This window comes from Apteryx mantelli, chromosome 6, assembly GCF_036417845.1.
Source record: "Apteryx mantelli isolate bAptMan1 chromosome 6, bAptMan1.hap1, whole genome shotgun sequence".
In the NCBI taxonomy this organism is placed as follows: domain Eukaryota; kingdom Metazoa; phylum Chordata; class Aves; order Apterygiformes; family Apterygidae; genus Apteryx; species Apteryx mantelli.
This window is the reverse complement of record NC_089983.1, coordinates 24,736,395-24,758,041: the sequence shown is the minus strand read 5'-3', so window position 1 is coordinate 24,758,041 and position 21,647 is coordinate 24,736,395. Positions and strand designations below refer to the sequence as shown.

At 36.3% G+C, this 21,647-nt stretch overlaps 1 protein-coding gene across 3 annotated transcripts in view; it reads left to right on the top strand.

Moving 5' to 3' along the window:
• The window catches only part of AGPS (alkylglycerone phosphate synthase), a 62,967-nt gene extending 43,392 nt beyond the window's left edge, over nucleotides 1–19,575 (top strand). Inside the window, exons 14-21 of one of the 3 annotated variants that reach the window (XR_010884556.1) lie at nucleotides 2,982–3,094; nucleotides 5,960–6,029; nucleotides 7,040–7,101; nucleotides 8,564–8,653; nucleotides 9,124–9,223; nucleotides 10,720–10,777; nucleotides 10,943–11,125; nucleotides 18,103–18,180. Coding sequence is in view for 1 of the 3 variants with exons in the window: in XM_067298997.1 (XP_067155098.1) it covers nucleotides 2,982–3,094; nucleotides 5,960–6,029; nucleotides 7,040–7,101; nucleotides 8,564–8,653; nucleotides 9,124–9,223; nucleotides 10,720–10,777; nucleotides 18,103–18,224 (615 nt within the window). In the remaining 2 variants the exon portion in view is untranslated. Of the gene's footprint in view, nucleotides 1–2,981; nucleotides 3,095–5,959; nucleotides 6,030–7,039; nucleotides 7,102–8,563; nucleotides 8,654–9,123; nucleotides 9,224–10,719; nucleotides 10,778–10,918; nucleotides 11,126–18,102 lie in introns of all 3 variants that reach the window. The other 2 variants (XR_010884555.1, XM_067298997.1) reach the window with 2 other exon arrangements.
• Nucleotides 19,576–21,647: the final 2,072 nt, after the last annotated feature.

Below are 21,647 nucleotides of genomic sequence, written 5' to 3'. Positions count from 1 at the left end.
TGAATTTCCCATATAGATTGTTTGTTCTTGGAATTCATCCAAATAGGTACCTGCTTTTAATCCAGAATCAGTAGGTTCAAGAATGATTTCACCTAGGCTTTGTATATTAACTAATCTGTTTTGTTACTGACTTTTTTCCTAAAATACACTTGCTAAAGAGTTCACACAAATACAAGTATTCTAATGTAGAAAATTATTTAGATACCTGTTGTGTTAGGAGGAGCAGATGGTAAAGATTCCATTCTAATCTGATAGTACTGAGTATGTTCAAAGAGCGGGCATGCTTGAGAGACTTAATGGCTAGCCTGGGTATTCTTGAGCAGATTCTGCTTCTTTCTCTTCTGCCACTTCAGCAGAAAGTGCCATGGACTTCTCTTGCTTGGAAACCATGTTAGGTTTAGAGATGGCCTGGAAATAATTCCATCTCCCCTCCCTAAGCTGTTGTAACACAAGAATATTCAAAGAAATGAGTGTTTTGGCGATATGATCTTTATCAGTTTTGAAGCCATAATCCTAGTAAGCAATATCTACCGCAACAAGCATCACCACTTACCAAGGAAAGGTGTATTACAATTTCAATTCTTCTAGCTCTGCAAGAAGGAAAGAACATTTGGAAAAACATGAAATATGCTATGTAATACTGATGCGGAGAGTCCAAGTTAGTGACCAGTTTCCATTTCTCATGCTAGGACATAGCCCTCTTGAGTATACGAGCGACTCTCACTTCAGTAAAACTCCCCAACTGGGAGGGGATGTGGGAATAGAAAAAGAAACAAGTTTTGATGACCCTGAGGTGGCTGCCATTACCAGGTGCCCTTGGGAGTAAGATACTCAGCTCCATCATACAGAGGAGTAGTAGGGTCCTTGGGAACCCACAATTACCTTTCATCTGTGAACTGCTCCCCATAATTTGTGGTGTGACTCTTTATGGATTGTGATGACCCTTTTGGTCCCTTGCCATATGAAGACTTCTGTGTGGCTTGGAGGGTCAAAGTTCGGACAGTCATGTACGAATGCTTTAATGCAGCATGTTACGAAACTTTGGTACTACTGTTCCTCCTTGTTTGGGTAGGTGGGGAAGAAAATGGAGGAGTCAAAGCAAAGTAGCTCACCACTAAATAGCATTGGCAAATCAAAGAACAAAAGTACAAAAACATTCTTACTTCGACTTACAACACTTAAATGTTGTACCTTTATGATTTAGGTAGTGTCAACTCTTGTCTTAAGTGCCTATATTAATACTTATATTAAAATAGGGACAAAGTCTTTCTGGTTTACTCCTTCATAAAGTTTGGGACTGTTCATTAGTTCACAAATGCTCTAGGTATTTTGCCTGTCTGGCAGTTCACACTGTAGTCAGTCTCTCACAGTTCTCTTCAAGAGGCATTGAAAGTGTTGGCTGATCATTGCAGTAGAAAGAGTAGAAGAAAGAATGCGTACTAGAGAAAATACAAATGGTTCTAGAATGAGAAGTGACAGTAAATAGTGCCTTAATAGACCCTTATGCTTCTGCTTGGTGTTTATCACTGTAGTAACAGTCTTTCTACTTTCTTTCTACTTATGTTAGTTGTGCTGGTTTTGTAGGATTAACGAATGAGAGAGATTTTTTGCCTAGGGAAGATGTATTCTGTTTCCCAGTAGTTTTCACAGTATCCTTTTCTTGAAGTGGTGCATTCCTTTTCCAAAATACTAATTCGGACATCCTTGACCTGGAATGACCATACAGATTTCAGGCTATCAGTTGGAGAACTGAGCCACCAATGAGATACCATGCCTTCTCACTGTGGTGTGGGGATGCTCCTGGTACCTTCAGTTAACTTGCAGTACAGTTAATCTGTTCAGTCAAGGAAATAATTCCTTGAATGGCTGTAACTGGGGTCTTCCCAGTGTAACTGTTGTACACAAAAGATGAATTTGAATCTCTCAACTACTAATGCAAACTTCATATAACATTGCTTAAGCCCTAAGCAAGAAGTTTCCACAAATAGTTTGGAGACTAGAAGAGATGAATGCCACTGGAAAGGGAAAGGCTTAAAAAAACCTTATGTTGATCAATATACATATTAGAAATACATAGTTCTAGATTGTCAATATTTGCCCTGTTGTAGAATAAAATTTAGTTAACATTCCAATCTTATATTTCTCTCCATTCTTCCTGAAATCTTCTCAGTAGTAGTAATTCACTGGATCTAATTAACAATCAGAAAGGTATATAGAAAATAAGTAAGGCTCTTACTCTTTGGGCCACTCATGAAGATTTGACTCTTGCTTTTTCAACTCTTATTCCTGGAACAAAGTCACGCAGACAGCCTGACTGCATTAATGTTAAACCGTTAATGCAGTTTTCTTCCCATCTCCACTGGGATATGCTCCCTGCACACTTTTAAAGGTTAATTTCCCTCCTTTCCATAGTGCTTTCCCAGGTTTAGAGTTTTTTTGTGGTATGCTACTAATACCACTGTTTTGAGAGCAGTGTAACATATTTATGGTCGTCATCTTAACACTAATAAAGGAATAATTGACAGAATGTGTCTCCTTATTGCTTGAAGCCTTTAAGAACTGGTCTTTTTTCAGCAGTAGACAACTGTTGTGTTTATCTTGCTTGTTTTGACAGGGAAACAAAGGTGAATGAGGTGTCTCTGTGCTGCTTCAGTGGGTTTGCGAGTGTTTGTCCAATTAAGAGAATAATGTTTTTGTTAGAGTTTTATATGTGTATAAGGAATGCTTTTGTTCTTGTGTTGAGTAGAACTATTCTTGCTTGTAATTTAACAGTCAAACCTCTACTCTTCAGCTGTTCATATATGAAGAAAAACTGATTGTTTTGGAAAGTAAACTTTGAAATTTGTTTTTCCTTTTCTCTTGAATGCGACACCATTTATTAACCTGAGTGCACTTTATGTACTTGAAAAGCAAATTAAGAACTTGTCACTTGTGTTCTATTACACAGGCTATGATATGATGTGTGTGTTTTCTTTTTGCAGTTTAAAGGATTTGATCCCAACATACTGTGTGTAGCTACCTTACTCTTTGAGGGTGACAGAGAGAAGGTTCTTCAGCATGAAAAGCAAGTTTATGATATTGCCACCAAGTTTGGGTATGCTTTTCAAAACTCTTTCATATGAAGTGACAAGTTAACTGTCCAGAAGTAAATAAAGCTACTCTGTTTTTATAGCAATAACTGTATAGATCTGTTCTCAGCTTACTAGTTTAAGTGTGAATAATCAATTAGATACTTAAAGTCCTCTTTAAATATAGTTTGTGCTAATTCTTAATAGATAGTTAAACTTATTGAGACACTTCAGCTGTTGATATTAGAGCAAAATGAATATTTGATTAAATATACATTGAGATTATTAGAACTTAAGCTAGCCATTATAATTATTCACAGACCTGGAAGCTGCGTGTTTTGCAGTACTGGATTAAATTTTTTCTTTTAGCTACAGAAGGGGAAGACAAAATCATAAAGGTGGTATTAAACATTTTGCAGAATCAACATTGGCACATGAATAAAGAAAGCTTGTTTAAAAAAATTTGTCTTTAGTTAAAGGAATTTGACTTATATGTACCACCCACCCTGTCCCACAGACTGTTTTGTACTCTTAAAGGAACAGAAAACACTTCACTCCAGTGGCAGGCTGACTAACGATCGAGTGGTTTCTGTCCATCCATTTTGGTTGATTACAAGAGTGACTGATGAGAGCCATCATTAAAAGTGTCATTTATCAAGAATGTACTTTTTTTTCTTTTTAAGAACAGTATTGCAGGTATTAGTCTCAACTATTTAAATATACATAAATGTCTTATCCCTTTCTAGAGTATCTTTTCTGAGATTTGTGCTTTGATTCTACCACTTCAGGTGACTTACAAAGATGGAATTTCACATGGGCAGCTTGGTATCATTCAGTGGTTTTGGGGGCTCAGGTTTTTTGTTCATATATCACTTACACTTTTGAGATCTTAAATCAGTAGCTTTGCTGCTGTGACCTGTGAGCATACAAGCGCACAAATCCAACACATTCTTAAAAATATAATTGCACATATTACTGTAAATGAACATCAAGGATGTACTCTGTCCAGTTCTGTTTCCTCTGCTTTTTCATGAAGCTTAAAGACACCTATTTTAAGATCACATCAAATGTTTATTTACTGTTTACCTCTCTTCGGATTATTGAATAAAAATAGAACTGTGAAGAGTTAAAAGATCTACTTTGAAGTAAGCTGTCATTTCCAGTGAAAAAGACAAAATTCCTGGTCTATTTAACTATTTTCCAAGGAAATGAATGTCTCTGAGAATCTTAGGTGGCTAGTAAGCCATCACAATGCAAGCATATTAAATATAAGCGGTACTTATCAATATCTGGTATGCAAAAGATATGCTCTCTAATGATGAAAAAACGGTCCAAAATTAAATCTGAGATGATTCATTGTTTAATCAGGAAACAGAATAGATTCTGTTTGTGGCTGCAGTTTGACTTAATTCACTGTCACACTTCCCTGTCTGTGACAGATTTGTGTGAAAAGAATAATTAAAAAAAAAATCAACTCACTGTGTTAAAGTGGCAGTCTTTAAAGTATTGTTCTACCCGATCGGGAGTACGGGAGTACACAGCAATTCTGTAATGACAAAATGTAGTGGCTCTTCAGCAGATCAGAAGGACTATAGCAAAGTAACAGATCATTTTGTAATGCAAATTAGAGAACTTCAGTCTGCTTCAGTTTCTAAACCTTTTAAATTCTAAAAGGAGTAGGAGAAACTAGTCATAATGGTTTAATAAACTTTGCAAAACATCTTTAAGTAGGCTCTAAAGATAGTTTATATAATGTTTGCATATAAAGGCTTATATGCTTTTGAAATTAAGTGATTAGTCTAATGTTACTGTATTAACATTTTATTCTTTAAAGAGCTTATATGGGAATGAATCCACTGATTTAGGCCAAAGATCTGTTTAGCTGAATACTGTCTGAGTAGCAGATGTCTAAGTACAGAGTGGTAGTTAACTAATACAGTTTTAATATCAGTCTGCAGTTTAGTGCTTCCTGAAAAGGTTTAATTTCTAGATATGTTCTTCATTTTACTACGTCTGCAATAAGTGTATTGAAATATAAGCTGTTTTAAATTATTTTCTTTAGGTCAAAAAGTCATGAGGGTTACACAAAACAAAGGTTGTATTTCTATTATCCAGATACCATGCCCTTTTCTTTACTGCTAGAGTAGTAGTGTACTTATGTGTTGGTGCAGTTACACCATTGATACAGGGAGAAGGTGAAACTGAATTCAGAAGACTAACATGATCTCCAGATGTTTGATCTTTGTATGCTTTGAGATTTTTCTTGTTACATCTCTAGTCTTCAGAAGAATGCAATCTGCCTTTTGTTGAATATAGAAATATTGCTGTTAAATGTAGAAGATAGTGTTTAAGGGAGAAATTTTATTATGGCAATCTTAATATTGAAACTAACGCTTATTTTCTGGATAAGCAGATTACTGGGAAGAATCTGATTAAGGTTTCTAAATTATTTAATCATTGCTACGTAGATTGGCTTTGTATTATACTGGCATCAGTCCAGATTTAGCTTTAGTTTCTGATTGCACTGAAACAGACCAGAAACACTCTTGCTTTCGGACATATCTTAGCTGAGCTGGTGGAAGGGAATAGTCTGAAGGGTGTTGACTTATGAATGTCTGCTCTGAAGTTAATCCTACTCAAATCTACTTTTTTCCTGAGATTGTTTCTGCCTTCTATAGAAAACTTCCTCCTTTCTGAGCATTTTGGTGAAGGGAAGAAAATGCCACTTCAAAATAAGTATAGCTACCCCACAGTTTAACTATTTTAGCACAGCTTTGAGGCAGTTAAATTTGCCCATATATTTGATTAAAGTATTGATTTTTCATTTTTAATTCTTTTTGGAAACCTGTGAATGCTTTGCTGAAAAGCTAATTAACTGTCATTAATTGCAGTGGCTTGGCAGCTGGAGAAGATAATGGACAGAGAGGATATATGCTGACATTTGTTATTGCTTACCTTCGGGTAGGTCACCTTTTGTTGGCCTACTGAAACTTCTGTTAATTACTGTATCAAAACCTAAAGATGTCTTTTTCAAGATACTTTTATAAATTCTAACTGCAAATTGCCTTGGTATAATCTCAAATTTCTCCTAGAGAATTTTCTGTTCCATCTTTAACTCTGTAGTGCTTGCTTATAACATTTCATCTACAAAAGCACCATAAAAACATTAACTTATGCACCTGTTAAGAATATGGTGTTATTAGTAAAGGCATGGGGAAATGAGATTGAAGAGATCTACTGACAGGTTGCTAAATAAATGAGGTCAGACTTTATTAAAAAAAAATCCATGGGCTGAAAGTAGTCAGTGGTTGGGGGAGTGCTCAAAATACTCATGTGCTTGCTCAGCTCTTACTCCTCTTTGGGCATCTGCTTATGGCCATGGTTTGAATCAGAATTCCAGGAAAAATGTGCCTCAGTCTGACTGGTGCAGCTGTTCTCAGGGGTTCTAGTTCCACTGTCTTTTTAGAGTTTTTTCAGAATACTCTGAACATCTTCAGTGTTACTTTTTATTTAGCTCTTATAATTTGGAGCACATCACTTAATCTACCTTTATTTCAGCAGACTATATGTAAAATGGGAAAAATGTTTCTTGTCTTTATTCTACCTAGGCAGAGTTTACATTCCAAATAAACATTTCCACTAGGTATTATACTGTTTAGCATAATGGATCTCTTAGCTTGATGCTATAATGATACAAGTATTTGATTAGTGGAAGCATGCAGGCAGTCTGATGAGTTGTCTGTGGTCATGACATCAAAATGCTGAAGTCATCTGTGTTTTGGAAGAGTGACCCTCTTTCCATAACTATTAACTACTGTCACTGGGACAGCTGGATGTTTTTTCTAAATGGGCTGTTTCTGCTTCTAATACAAATTATCTTAAATTGAACAAGTACTAACTTTGTATCCTACACTGGAATCCCAGATGTAGATGCTGAATGTTGTTGATAATTTCCTTTCTCTGTTTATTAGGACCTGGGCCTGGATTACTATGTAATAGGAGAATCATTTGAGACATCTGTTCCTTGGGACAGGTAAACTGATTCTTCAGAATTGCTTGAAACTTGTACCTGATTTTATTCAAATTACTCCTAACTCATACTTGCTCATGAGGAAACTTAATTTAGGTTTACGTATAGTGAAGGTTTGCTGATGTGCCTCTAAAGTCTTGCACCTGCATGTTCTTGCTAAAGTTGCTGGTAAATTACATCGTAGGGTTTGTATGCACGATGTAGGCGAGCATTCAATAACACTTCTATTTAGGGTAGCTTACTGTAACAAAATCAGGACTTTAAAATGCCCTGGTTGGGAATGGGGGAAATGACTACAATAACAGTTTTGTTTGAGCAGCCACACGTGCGTGGAATCGGCAGTGTATTTCAAGCAGAAAAGTTTCTAATGAAGCTCTTAAGTTTATGCAGATAAAATGTTTGAAAGTTGTGTTGTCCCCCTGCTGTGATGCAGGGAAAGAAGAGAGCTGAAAAGGGTGAATGATCCCCAAGGTGAAGATCTTTCTCAGGTTTAACTTATCTGTCAGCTATAGTATAGAAACACTTGACAACAGAATTTAACATTATTTCTGCTTAAACTCATGAGTTATACAGTTTTCCAAAATTGGTCAGTTACCCTGTACCAGACTAGTTGAAGATATTTGAACAAAATATTTAACTTTATATACTCTTCAATAAATGGATAAATTTCCCTTGTATATTACTCACTTCCATCAATTGACAAAATGGTTTAAATCTGTGTAAAATGTCAAAGTCCGAATCATATAGTATGGACAGCACCTCAGATCTGTGTAGGAGAAGGTACTAACTGAACAAATGGTCATCTGAAAAATATTTGGAAGAAAACATTTAAAGTATTTTAGCACTTTGGACGCACCTGGGTCTGTCATGGGGGAACGAGGTGGAGGTGGAGGGGGAGAGGAGGAAGAAGGAAAAAAAAAATATGGCCTATGACAAGCTTTAATAGCTCATTGCCATGTTAGAATTACAACATTTCAAGCTTGCAAACTAATGCACAGCTGGGAAGTTTGTCTTTGCCTTGCAGCATACCAAAGTGGTGGTGTTAGCACAAGGCCTTAGAGTTCTTAAGTCTTCTATTGTGAGTTGCGTTTTGCCAGCTACTTGTGAAATGTTTCAGGCTGTTTTGCTGACAAAAATACACAAAGGCATACAGAATTGGGTAATCTCAAACTTCTGTTGAAAAATCTCTATTTTTGAGTCCTATTCCTTACGCAAAAGAGTTCAGTGCTCTACTTCACACTAAACTTGCTGCTCAGGAGATGTACAGGAAGAGTAATAATACTACTGAAGTCTGATTAGGACTATTTTATTGTTAGGACAAAATCTAAACTAGTTTAACATTGGTTTTTAGTCTTATTGTTTTATTAATTTATACCCTTAAAATTACTAAAACTGAAGTTTTTTTTTTAAAGAAAATTGTATAAAAGGACATCTTAAGACTTCATTTTACTGTTTTCTTTTACAGGGTTTTAGACCTCTGTAGGAATGTAAAGGAAAGGATAGTAAGAGAATGTAAAGAAAAGGGTGTTCAGTTTGCTCCTTTTTCCACCTGCAGGTAAGTTATGCACCAGCTTAAATATTTGTTATTCTGGAATCTTTTATTTGTTAAGTAGCTAAGGAACAGCGTACAACTTTAGTACTAAAAAAGAGGTCATTAAACTTGCTATATAGTAGATAAAGTGAAGCTATTAGTACAGCCATTAGTAATCTTGACCTTCTCTAATCCGCAAGTAGATTACATAGCGAATTAATCATTTCCAGGGATTAGTGGCACTTGATTAGTTTTGACATTTATTTTTGCTTATAGGCACCAAGGAGTCAAATATTACAGGACTGATTTAAGAGCTTAATCTCAAAGTCATAGCATTGATTCACTCTCATAAAGTATGAGCAAAAAGGATACAAAACTTTAAAACAGATACTTCCTTTTTAAATGGCATGAGTTACCTTATGAATTGTGTAGTGTGACATAGTGGCTGGTTTAATACCGTAAAACTCTGCTTGTAATGCAGTTCTCTTTAACAGGGTGACACAGACTTATGACGCAGGTGCGTGTGTCTACTTCTACTTTGCCTTTAACTACAGAGGAATTAGTGATCCTATTCATGTCTATGAACAAATTGAGGTAATGTATATATGAACAATGTTTGGGGTGCGGTGTAGGGGAGAAGCTGATGATTTATGATATGTTTGTCCCAGTATGTATTTCGAACCCATTGGCCAAGCTAACTGAGTGCAGGAGAGAGATATCAAGAGTTTGTTCATCAGCAGCCAAGGAAAAATGTGCACCCTGATAGAAAAGACCAGATAAGACCTGGTCTAAGCAATGCTCTGTTAAACTAGCTGTAAGTTTCTTTGTTTACCAAAACCTCTGGAATAACTCTTTCCAGAGAAGCCCTATTTGGGCCTGCAAGTTTAACAAGAATACACAGGAGAGCCAGTGTTAACTGCTTTAACACTTTGGTGAAAGGCTATACTTATGTAGGGGAGAAACTAATAACCTTATCTTAATGATGGAGTACTTATATGTAGCAGGACTATGGCTAAACTGCTTTCCTTTTCTATTTTCTGGTTCATATGCTCAGTAGCAGGTAATTGTTAATAGGACTATAGAGAAGTAGTCTAACTTTGTAATGAGGATATGATTCTTCTCATGCTTGTTTTTTAGAAATTCCTTGTGAACTTGGCAACTGGCTGCAAAGTTGTATGTACAAGTTCCAAGGTTTTCTGTGCTGTTAAATTTAGGGCATTGGAGAATATACTTCTAAAGTGCCTGCTTAATGAAACTCATTCATACTTAGCTGTAACCATTTATTGGAATTAGCAGCATGATCACATGGATGCATGCCTTCCGTTGTAGATGACTAACCTAACAAGTGAGTTTACCAACAAAGTACATGCGCTCTGTGGAAGACTGAAAAATTTGTAACTGCGTAGATATGGTTATATACATTATTCCAGTGAAAAACAGATTTTTTTTCTCAAACTCACCACCAACAGCATGGTGTCTGTGCTTAGGAAAGCTTTCTCTGTCACAGCTTCCTTAGAAAGCTGTCTATTTATACTCAGAGCTGGATGGGAAAGAAAATGCTAGAGCTTGAAATTGTTCAAATGCTTTTCTTAGCATAAAAAAAAATCTAAACTTTCCTGCTGCAAACTTCATCAACACAAGAACAGTCTTAATTGTAAAATGCCTCATTTCTCAACCAGAATCTTGGAGACCTGGGTCTAAACTCTGGCCTGAATAAGGAACTTTGAAAATGTTCTCTGCGGAGTCATAAAAGTTCTCCGTTAAAGCCTTCCTCTCAGTACGATCTTGTCCTTCTGGATGAGCACCCTGTCCACTAGACTAGTTTCTGCAAGGGGGAAATTGTTCCGGAATTCCATTCTGGAACAATGGTTTTGTTGAAATGCCTTGGCTTTGACAATATTTATTTGGAAAGCTCCCAGTTACATTTGTCTGTAAGCTTAAACAAAAACGTTGGCCTGTGTTGTGTACCCTATTTATTTCTGAAATTTTTCTTATACCTGTGTAAATGAGTATGATATCAAGTATTTATTTTTAGTGAAATGCATTTTGTGCATTTATTGTTGAATAAATACCTTATCTTTCCAATTTAGAGGGCGGCTAGAGAAGAAATACTTGCCAATGGAGGAAGTCTGTCACATCACCACGGAGGTATAATTCCCAGTCTAATGTTTATCTGTCTTGTAGTGCCAAATATTTACCAGTGTATAAAATAGTTTTAATGGAACTTTGAAAAATATTTCAAAGATATTAATTGATATTACTGAGAAAAATATTTTGGCATTCTTTCAGGGAACTTCTCACCCTTTTTGCCAGACTTGCAGGGGAAGTGTCTGTAGCCTTGGTTGCTTGATGTCAAGTCATACAACGTGCTATATTTATGGCCACCCTCTTCAAACCTTTGATAGGAAATCTACAGGCTGTCTGAGAACCTGAAAATGTAGTTGGTCAGCTTGTCTTAAGCAACTTCTACTGAATCCTGTGCAGAGGTATATTCAGGTACATAGACCTCAAAGTGGGATACCAGTTCCTTCACAATTTTAAGACAAAACATTTTAACTAGTGTCCATTGTGGCTAAGTGAATAGTTAGCCCTAATTCCATAGCACCTAGTAAAAAGTATCTGCATAAAAGAGCTAGAGTTTGAACTAGACCATGTTGTAGATTACCATTTGTTGCACAATTGATGTGAGTATTGACGTATCTGTCTTGCTGCCTGCTAACTTCTGATGACTTTATTTCCTCACTTGTAGTTTGGAAATGATTTGTCATGAGTTAGTGGTCTCCTTGCAAGCTAAGCTATTTTGTACTTTAATATTTGACTCAAACCAACATCATGCCTAAAATGTTACCCTAATGCTTTACATATGCTTTTCCCACACAGCCTAATTAACTTGATTACATATGTCCTGTATCATGCTGTAAACTCAGATGTCAGGAATACTTGTTCTGGCTTCATCTTGATTTGTGTAACTAACTTTTAAACTGATTAACTTGTGATGTGTTTCTTTTCTCTCTACTCTTTTGGGGCATTGTCTGGCCACAGAGTTATGAGCAAAGAGAAGGAAGCCTAATGGTTTAAAATTAAATTATAATTCTGACATTCCAATATAGCTTTGCATGGGGAAAAACTGGAGGGCAGAAGCAGTGTTTTAAAACATCTTGGTGACTTTCTGGACTTGGAGAACATCTTGAAATTTGAGATTTATATCTAGGCCTGTTTTTCTTCATACAACTTTAATACAAACTCTAAGGGACTCTGCTTCAGCAATACCAGAGTAGGAAGGGGTTGGAAGATTCAGACTGTGATAACATGAGGGGAAAAAGTATTAGTGCTTAATGTGCTTTTATTGTCCACTGATTGAATATTTAGTGCAGTATTATAGTGGACTAGTCAGTTCTTGCAGAGGGGGTGTGGAATTTCCCCCTTGATCTGCTGTTGTGCTCTCCCCTGCTGTGGCACCTGTATTTTACTGTGACTAGTATTTCTTCCATTAACTTGCATGCAGCTGTAGCTTGTCATATGATTAGATGTATTTGTGTGCACCATATGAAATCTTGCTTACAGCATGTGTTGGGCAAGAAAAGAAATTACTTGTTGTATAGCATTTTCATATCCCTGCACACTTGAACTTCTGACTCAACAGATATGGGAAACTTGGTTTCTGTTAAACTTCTCATGCTCTCCTCAACTGTATCTTCTTTCCTGATAAATATTTTTCTACTTTAAGTATTTTTTCTTGGTCTGGCAGTGCATTGTGTACAATATGCAAGATCCTTTTTCCTGTGTTTAGTAGATTTGCTGCTGAGAATTAGTCTAAAGGTATTGCTTTTATTTACTGACCTTCAGGCCTTGTCATTCTTAGCACTGCTAAGACTGGTGTACTGTGTGGGGTAAAGGAAAATACTGGTGCAATTTCTTCTAGTATTTGTCTTGTAATTGTGATTAATAACAGTTGTTTTCACTATCTGGAAACAGACAGGCTGGTTTGTCTGCCTACAATCATGCTGTGATAAATGGAGCTATTTTAACTCTGGTTTTGTGTATCAAAGAAAACAGATGTAGTCTAGGACTTGAGGCTATAGAAAATACAAAGCCTGCTTAACTCAATCTTCATACGCTTCTTGAGTGAAGATGTGATTGTATATTTCAGTTTTAGATAGGTGTAAAGCTCTAGTTTAAATCTGGAGAAATACTAATTTTGGATGAACCCATACCACCTACAATGATAACTAAAATTGTGATAAACTTAAAATTTTATAAAGGATAACTTAAGAGATTTTAATTTGGATTCTATTTTATATTATCCCCAAATCCCCTGCTAATGAAAAGTACTGTAACTCTTGGGCAATACTCAGGAAAAAGTTAGCAATGTCATGAGAAGATTTCCACCCAGACACATGATGACTTCTGAAGTTTAAAACTTGCAAGTAGCATACTTTTTCTTTGTTAATGGATTATGCTTGAGGACCCTGCAATATATAACATCATACCTTGACATATCTTGCAATTTGTAAGAAGAACATGGCAGTAAAGAAATTGCAAAAAGTGTATGAATACCAGCCTCTTACAGCAAAAGAATCACATACATGCAGGAAGTCCTAACAAAGCTAGAAGTGTGCATTTGTGTAATCAGTTTATCCTTTCGCTATAACATTGACTTGTATTTTGGTGTGCGGTATCTGAGTGTTTTATTTTTATAAAGCTGGATATGATTTTTCTGACACTACAGTTTAAATGACTTTTTATTCTTTTAATCATATTGCCTTTTACTTCCGAATTCTATTTCTCACTCTTGACTTATGAGTATTAATTAGATTTAAATATTTGAAGGTGTCAGGAGTGATTTTTCTACTTTAATTTTAGCATTCTACATTTGAGAGCATGTTTCTGGATTATGTGATAAACAGGATTTACACTTAGGAAGACTCTTGGGCATGTGTGTTGCTATAAAAGTTCACCTGAAATGTATAACTGAACAGGTAGGTGCTTTACATGTGCAGGAATTTAGCCATGCTCCAGTGCATCAGAAACTGATCCCTTGTAGAGGAGGTTTGCAGGCTTTTCATGAGCCTGGTAGTTTTGACTAAATGTGGTAGGTCTGTTTCTCACTAAATTTGTTGAGAACAAACTGCTGAAAACTTTTCAGTGGTTTTAAAGGAATTATTTTTGATGTGTGACTTTGAAGTGGTTTCTTATGTTTTTTTCCTGTCTCTTTTAACCAGTGCTCTGACATCATTTGTGGCTTGCTAAAAGTTTTTGAAAGGGATTCAGGAATTGGATATCCTGCTTCTAGTGATCCTCGTTTTCATTTCTTACATGAGCTTTTACAGCCTTCATTATAGATTTCCCCTTGCCTTTACTGAGTCCTGCATGTAGAAAGTGATATTGCACATCTTTGAACACAGCTTTCGATCCTGCTACTTTCCTGGCAACAGCTGTCTTTAGGTTTGTTTAAAGTCATGTACGTAAGGGTTGCCAGCATCTCATAGTCTGCTTCTAGATGCCTCTCATTAGAAAAGCAACTTTGGAAATAACAACTTTATAGATACAAACTTAAGTAAATAAAAATTCTTATAATGGCAAGCCCTAAAACAACTTGTATGAAATGTCACACCTTAAGTTCTGAATTCCTGTTTTATAAAATATACACTTTGTATACATAAAATAACACATGCTGAGGAAGTATCACTAGGTAGGATTGGTGTATAAACAGAACTATTTCTCTTTGAAGTACAGCATCATAAGGGCACTGGCTGGATTTGGGCCTGATCCTTTTTGTATTACCAAGTTAAGCAGCCATGTAGAACGAGCTAAGGAACAGTTTAAAAATTAATGACAAATTGTTTCCTTTGCAGAGAATGTTCTAAGAAATAGTTACTTAAGGAAACAATTATTTATTTGGCCTGTTGGTTTGAGCAAGTACCTTCATTTAGCTACTTAATAGAACTAATTTTCTTCCACTTTACAGGCAGATTGAGTAGGATAAATGTTAGTGCAGGCTGAGCTCCACAGGGTTAGTCAGGTATAATATCAATTTCCTGGCAGTTTGTTTACCTTAAAATTGCCTGTGTTACATGTTTGGCATTGCAATTCTGTATCAGTAAGGGGTCATGGCTTAGTTGTACACTGCAGTAATTAACTGCAGCTTTATTTCCTCAGCCATAAAATAACCCTCACAAATCACAAAATCTGGAATTATAAAATTCTCTCATGGGGAGCAGTTGGACACATTCTTTGCTGTTCTACATAGAAAAAGTATCCTCTTATTTTTGCAAGTTAAACACTGGAGGTGGATCATATTTTCATCTGTAAACTAGAGCTTGTTCTATTGATTAGAATGAGGCATTTAGACTGTGGCCATTCCGTGTCAAACACCAAGAAGCCCTATTGTGTGAAACAATATAATCACTCGTACTGTATTTTCCTCCTTGGTCTATTGAAAGTCTTAACAGGATTGTCATCTTCCATACCTCTTCCCAAAGAAATGCAGAGGATTTTCTGATTCATCAACACAGAATTTGGGAGTGCTTATTTGAGTTGTTTAGATGCCAAGTACAAACTTGCCAGATGTTGGGCAGTGATAGGAAGTGTTCATTATGTAGCAGACAAGGCCTCAGATATACTGCTCCAATGTACTCCCATTTTACTGCTGTATTAGATTAATGCGCTGACCTTTCTCGGTGAATTGCAGAGTTATCTCTGGAAAAGTAATAACCTGCTAAGCAATTTCAAAGAGTGGAAAGATGCTCCCCATAGAGAGAACCAACTTCAGAAAGAGCATGCAACAGCCGGAAGAGCCCCATCCTTCTTAAGACCCAAGCTGCCATTCTTCCTTTTGCAGAACTGTTCTGCAATACCTGCCTCCCTAAGTTGAAAGGACTGGAGCAGAGGAAGTCTAGGGCCATATGCCCTGCCACTAGAGCCTATTTCAGCTGAGACCACACACTCTTATAAATCTATTCTGTGTGGGTAGAGTTATTCCTGGGACCCATAGTTCATCAGCTGCACTTAAACTTCGCTTACAAGCCTGTTTGTGTGTTCTCAAGTACTTCCTGTTCCTAGAGGGAGAAAACTGATTGCTGCCTGTTTGCTAGCTCCATCCTTAGCAGCCAGATTTTTGCAGCCATCCAGACACATCTTCAAAGACGAGCAAGTGTGGCCTTGATGAGCCAGAGATCTTTACTCTCATTCTAGCTTCTTTTGTGGGCAGCAAGCTGCCCATCTAACACACTATGAGACTTGTCATCTGTGGCAGAGACTGTAATGTCAGTACCTGGTTGCTGCAAAGGATAGATGGCACAGGAAGAACAGGGAATGTGGTTGTGTTTTACCAAACTTTGTCATTTGGAATTATCTTGTGTTCATGGTAACCTCTCTTACTCTTATGGGATTTTCCTCTTCCTTTTTTCTTCTCATCCTTGAAGCTGCTTGAATTATTGTGCTGAGGAGGAACAGAATACCCTGAAATTAACCTGAAGTGAAACAAATATAAATACTGCTTTTCTATATGGTGTTCTCATCTGCACAAAGCATTAGCCTTTCACTTTTCCCTGTAATCAGATGGACCAGCTTAGAACTCAAAGAATAGAATTGCTTCAACTCTTTTTAACCCTGTGATACAAAAATTTGCAGTAGCTGACAAATCCACATACATCTCTGATGTGAACAGCAGGAGTTAGGGGCTCAACCTGCTGTTATCAAGGGGTTAAAATCTTTCCATTGAACATGTTTGTGAAGGACCACTGGTATCTGTAGTACAGCTTTTTTTGTTTCCAGTTCACTAATCAAATGTATGTTAGATTTATTATTGTAAAAGTATAAACCATAGAAAATTTGACAAGATAGATGTGTAAATTATCACTTTGACAGAACTAATGATGCACTCCAAGCACCTTCTGTTTTCCAGCACTTGGTGAGCGACTTCATTAAATATGCAACGACTGTTTGGTGCTGCTCAGACAGTGGTTCAGTTCCTCATGGAATTGCATTATTACTGGAGGTGTAAAAGAGGCAGGCGCGCTAGCTGTTGGGCATCCTGCTGTGATTCTAATGTGCTCCATCTTGTTGGAGCAGTTGTTTGCAGTCTTTTCAGGACAATTACATCCATAACCACAGGACACATTCACTGAAACTATATTACAGATAACAGTTAAGAATGGTAATGACTGTTCTTCTGCTTCTTGTGTAGGAGCCAGAGTGTGAGTGACTTGAGGTGATGGTCAAGCTGCATCCATTTTTTTCCTCTTTTAAACTATCTCCACATAAAATTCAACTAGATCAGCTTGCTCAGACAATCAAATTGTAATGGTGCTGTATTTACAGATGGGGTTGTTTGGAGCTGGGTTGCAAAATACAACTATAGTTCCTACCACATGACAAATGCTTTTGTCCTTCAGTTATGATCTTTGCTCTTGACATGCATGCTGGTAATAGTTGTTTTTCACCAAACTGCAAATTTCATTCTTTCTCACATTTGCTTTTTCAGTTGGCATTGTGACTAGCTCATATTCCTTAAGGTATAAACAACTATGCTCTGTTCTCCAGAGGTGTCCCTGTAATTTATTATTCTGATGACAGCTTGATGGTTACCCTGAGAACAGGGTACAAAAGATGGCTTGAATTTAGCTTCAGATACTCTTAAAGCATCTGCCTCTCAAGCCTTTGCTATATCACATCATACTGATAAATGGACTGTGTTTTAGGCTGACAAGCTAAATGCTATACTGTGTTTAATGAAAAAATGTCCTCTATTTTGAATGATCTGTTAAATCGGAGTTGATGACTTGGTTAATATATGAACACTTGGCCATGTAACAGGACTATTGTGAGAATTTTAGTGCAGTGAGTTGTTAAATAGCTAGTGTTTAAGCTGTGCTTTGTATATGGTATATGTTGTGAATATCCATTTTAATATGGAAACTAAATTCCTATGTAAAATCATATGTGTAAGTGCCAGCCTGTGTAAAAGTTTTGAATGAAATAAGATGTTTTCTTGATTGAAAACTAGGCTTTGTCTTCTCTTTAGAAAACAATTTTTAGTTATTTAAACCAATACTATTAAAAATTTTTTTCTGGCAGTAAGTTCTGACTCTTATTCTGCTTGCTTGAAAGCAGTCAAGAGGTATGGGGTTCTAGTTTTAATCTTTTCAGCTTCCTACTTGAGTTTGGCTTTTTAAAACTTATAATTACTATTTCACTATTTTTAATAGAACATGTGATCTCAGCCTAAGCTTCATCTAAATTTCATAGTTTCTAAAGAAAGTAGACAGTGTGGAACACAGGCTTCCTCTGGGAGTATGCTGAGCTTAATGAGCTTGATAGTCTGGTGGGCTCAATAAATCAAATAAAGCAAAACATTTCTCATTTTTGAATAAAAGCATTTATCACACAGTGTTTATTCATTCATGGTCACAAGATTGATTGGCTCCTAGAATCCTGCCATATATTGAAATGCTTTGTTTTTGTTTTTCCAGTAGGCAAATTGCGGAAGCGCTGGATGAAGGAGAGCATCTCCGATGTTGGCTTGGGAATGCTGAGATCTGTTAAAGAATATGTGGACCCCAATAACATCTTTGGAAACAAAAACCTTTTATAAAGCCCTGTACAATATGATGTACTAAAACTTCAAAATTGCTGTTGAAATTCCTCATTTTCATTGTACTGATATCCCAGTAATCAAATATAACATAGACTAAACTTTAAGACTACTATATTACTTTGTCTTTTCCCTTCTAATAAAGTGGAATGAATTCCTTCATTCATTGTTAATGTTTATGGATTTTTACTTACAGTGCTTTTAAACTCTTGAACAACCCACTGGGCACATCAAAGTATATTGCCAACCAGGAAATGCAAATTTGGTTTTCCAAGTTTGGTTAGGCAACCCAGCTGAAAGTATTTTCCATGCTGGATACAGCCAGCTGTTTCTTACTAAAGCATCCCCTGCAAGGAGAACAAAGACTGACAACAGTGTTGTCTACAGAAGCAGCTGCTCAACCCAGCCCCTTGCTGAAGGAAAGCTGCTAGGAGACAGATGAGATTACACCAAGGAGTACTTTTGTGCTGGAGAATTAAGTATGTAATAGACTTGTAACCAGCAACCCTTTAAAGCACAAATGTAGGCTTTGATCAAAAGAGACAATGTTAAGTCAAACTACTTCTAAAAACTCGGCAGTCTCCCACCTTAGCACTACTGAAAATCTTAAATTGATGTGTTCTGAGTTGTATTTGCATTGCTGGGATAATCTGCTTAAATTAATCCTAGGTAAGTCACTATAAGTTTTGTACAATGGACATTTCTCACTGTATGTTGAAAACAGGTTTGTAACATAAGACTTTGCCTTCATCTGTACTACAGTCCTCGTGTGTATGGTTTTGCTCCTGTTTTGTTTTGCAGAGATGCAAAATACCTTTTTTCAGTAAAAAAAAGTTTTAGCTATTCAAATGAAACTGTTTGCCCAGCACTGTCTTTTGAAACAGTCTCAACAGTTTTACTAAGCTTAAGTGGACAACATACTGTCATCCTAAAAGTGAGGTTTCCCATTTTAATTTTGTACAGTTTCCTATGACCTTTATGAATTGTTTATTTACTTCACTGGTAGCCACAAATGTAATTGTCCATTTAACTTCAGGAAAAATTTCTTGAGTACAGTATAAGAGTAAGCATTTTTACATTGAAACTTGAATCTTAATCAGTAAAACAAACTAGAAGTATTTGTCAGTACTCATGATCCATTTTTAAGGTGGGTTATTTTCTTAAAGCAAATTATCCGACTTTTTGATAAAGTATATGATCACCTAGGATAGAAACAAAACAGAGACTATCCTTTGAGGACATTGTCTCTCTAGCCAACTGCTTCACTGCTCTGTAGTGACAGTTTGGGCACCTTTTGTATTGGTAGTGCCCTTAACAAGGAGAAAAATAAAATTGCAATTCTGTTTTTAAACTGTTTTAGGATACTGTCTAATTCTCAATTTTGGTAATACACCATAGAAAGTATAATATACATGCTTGAAAAAATTGCATATCAAACAACTTTGAAACTGTTTAAATTAATTTCAAGTATGTAATTAAAATCATCTAAAAATCATGAACAGTCAAAACATCACTTTAAAATGCATGTGGTTAAGATACCAAATCAAAGCCTTTTATGATCCACAGGTCATAAAATAGGATGTTAATGTGGTATTTGTCATGCAGTTAGATTTATTTCTAATGGTCTTTGTTTCATAACACTTCAATATAAAAAAAAAATCTAGTCTTCTGCATTTTTATTCTTAATATTTTGGCCCACAGAGCTCATATTTCAGCAGCACCCAAAACAGTAGGTATCTGTATTCTGTTTTAGGAAACCAACTTCTGGTACTGTGGTTAAGTGTTCCTTATTCGATATGTGCACAATGGCTGTCTCGGCAAAGTGAGTCTGCACACGTTTCTGCAGGAGACTCCCTCGTTTTGCATGCTGCACAACAGTGATTCCTTGGCCACAGCTGGAATCTTGCTGATGACCAGTATCACTGAAATAGAGACCTTTCTAGGAGCTGGTAAATATGAAGGGTGGATTTTTATGTGCCTCGGTGAAAGCATGGTATGCTAACATGAAATATCAGTTTTGAAGGAAACTGTTTGGATAACCAAAAGCCTTGTTTCAGAATGACAGCACAAGCAGAACTAAAACAAGTCATTATAGCTCAGTAATACACTTGTCTCTTAAGACGCTGACTTATTTGACTTAAAAGTACTACATAGTAGTGCTTAAAAGTACTATGTAGAAAGTACAACTTCCTCCCTAACTCTTAACTTCCTAATTATGGTTTCCCCAACCTTTTTTTTAATTGAAGTTACACAACCAAAAACTCCTTATGCCCTTTATTTTCAATTTTTAAATAGCCAGTGGCTTCTGAAATGATTTAAAATGCAGTAAAAATTTCCACTGCACATCAATTGTCCTATAGGACTCTTATAACCTGTTATTTCACCTTCCTACAGCTACAACACAGGACAGCCCCAGGGAAAGGATTAACTGCAAATGTAATGGATATCTTTTTTTCTAATGGCTGCCCTACAGCTGTCTTCCTAAATATTTTTCTATCACATGAACTGTTCAGAGCTTAGTGAAATCCTGCAGTTGAAATGCATATTTTATCAGCTGTCTTTAATTCTTTCACTTTTAAATACCTAATGAAAATAGAGAAACATGTAATACAAGTACAGGACACCTAGATATACACAAATCATTACCCCTTTAAAAGAAATCTTCCCTCTTCTAATAGTGAATTAAGTCTTCCACCACTCTCTTCCTTCTGTTTTCTTTATACAGACTACACTTCCCATAGCTGCAGCCTGTTCAGAGATGGAGTTTGTTCCATGCAGATCAGAAGTGTATCTTGGCAAAGCATATTACTTTTTCATTTGGTTGACTACTTTGGCCATGTATAAGATAGTTTTAATTAAACTTGTCATGACTTGCAATTACACAGCTACTGCTCTGCCTTTCTTTGAAAGGAAGAAAGGTGCAGAATGAATATGCTTGACTGCTGAGTGCATTTACATTGGAGAGGGACAGTTTTATAAAAGTTTTGAGAGGAATATCATCAAAGAACATATGTTAGAAATTAACACAGAGTCTAGATCTTAAAGAAAAGCATGTCTCTGACTTTAATACTGTGGATATTACTACTTACAGTATATTGGTTACATTAGAGATGTCATCTTTGCCTTACAGCTGGGAACAGAGGCCAGGCCAAATAGTTCTTCCATAGCAATGTAAATTAATTGAAACCAACCTCAGAGGCAGGGATATGTTAGCGTTGAAATCCAGAAAATATGAACTGTTTCTCAGTCTTGGAAAATGTATGCTTATCAAGGTTGTAATTCAACAAGGTTATAATTCAACTTTCTGCTAGTAAAGCCAAACAGTGTGTGTCGTTCTAGTGTGAGACTAACTGTAAAACTGCAGTTGTAATGTAAAGAGATAATCAAACCTTATGTCATTAATAAAATAATAATAATAATAAT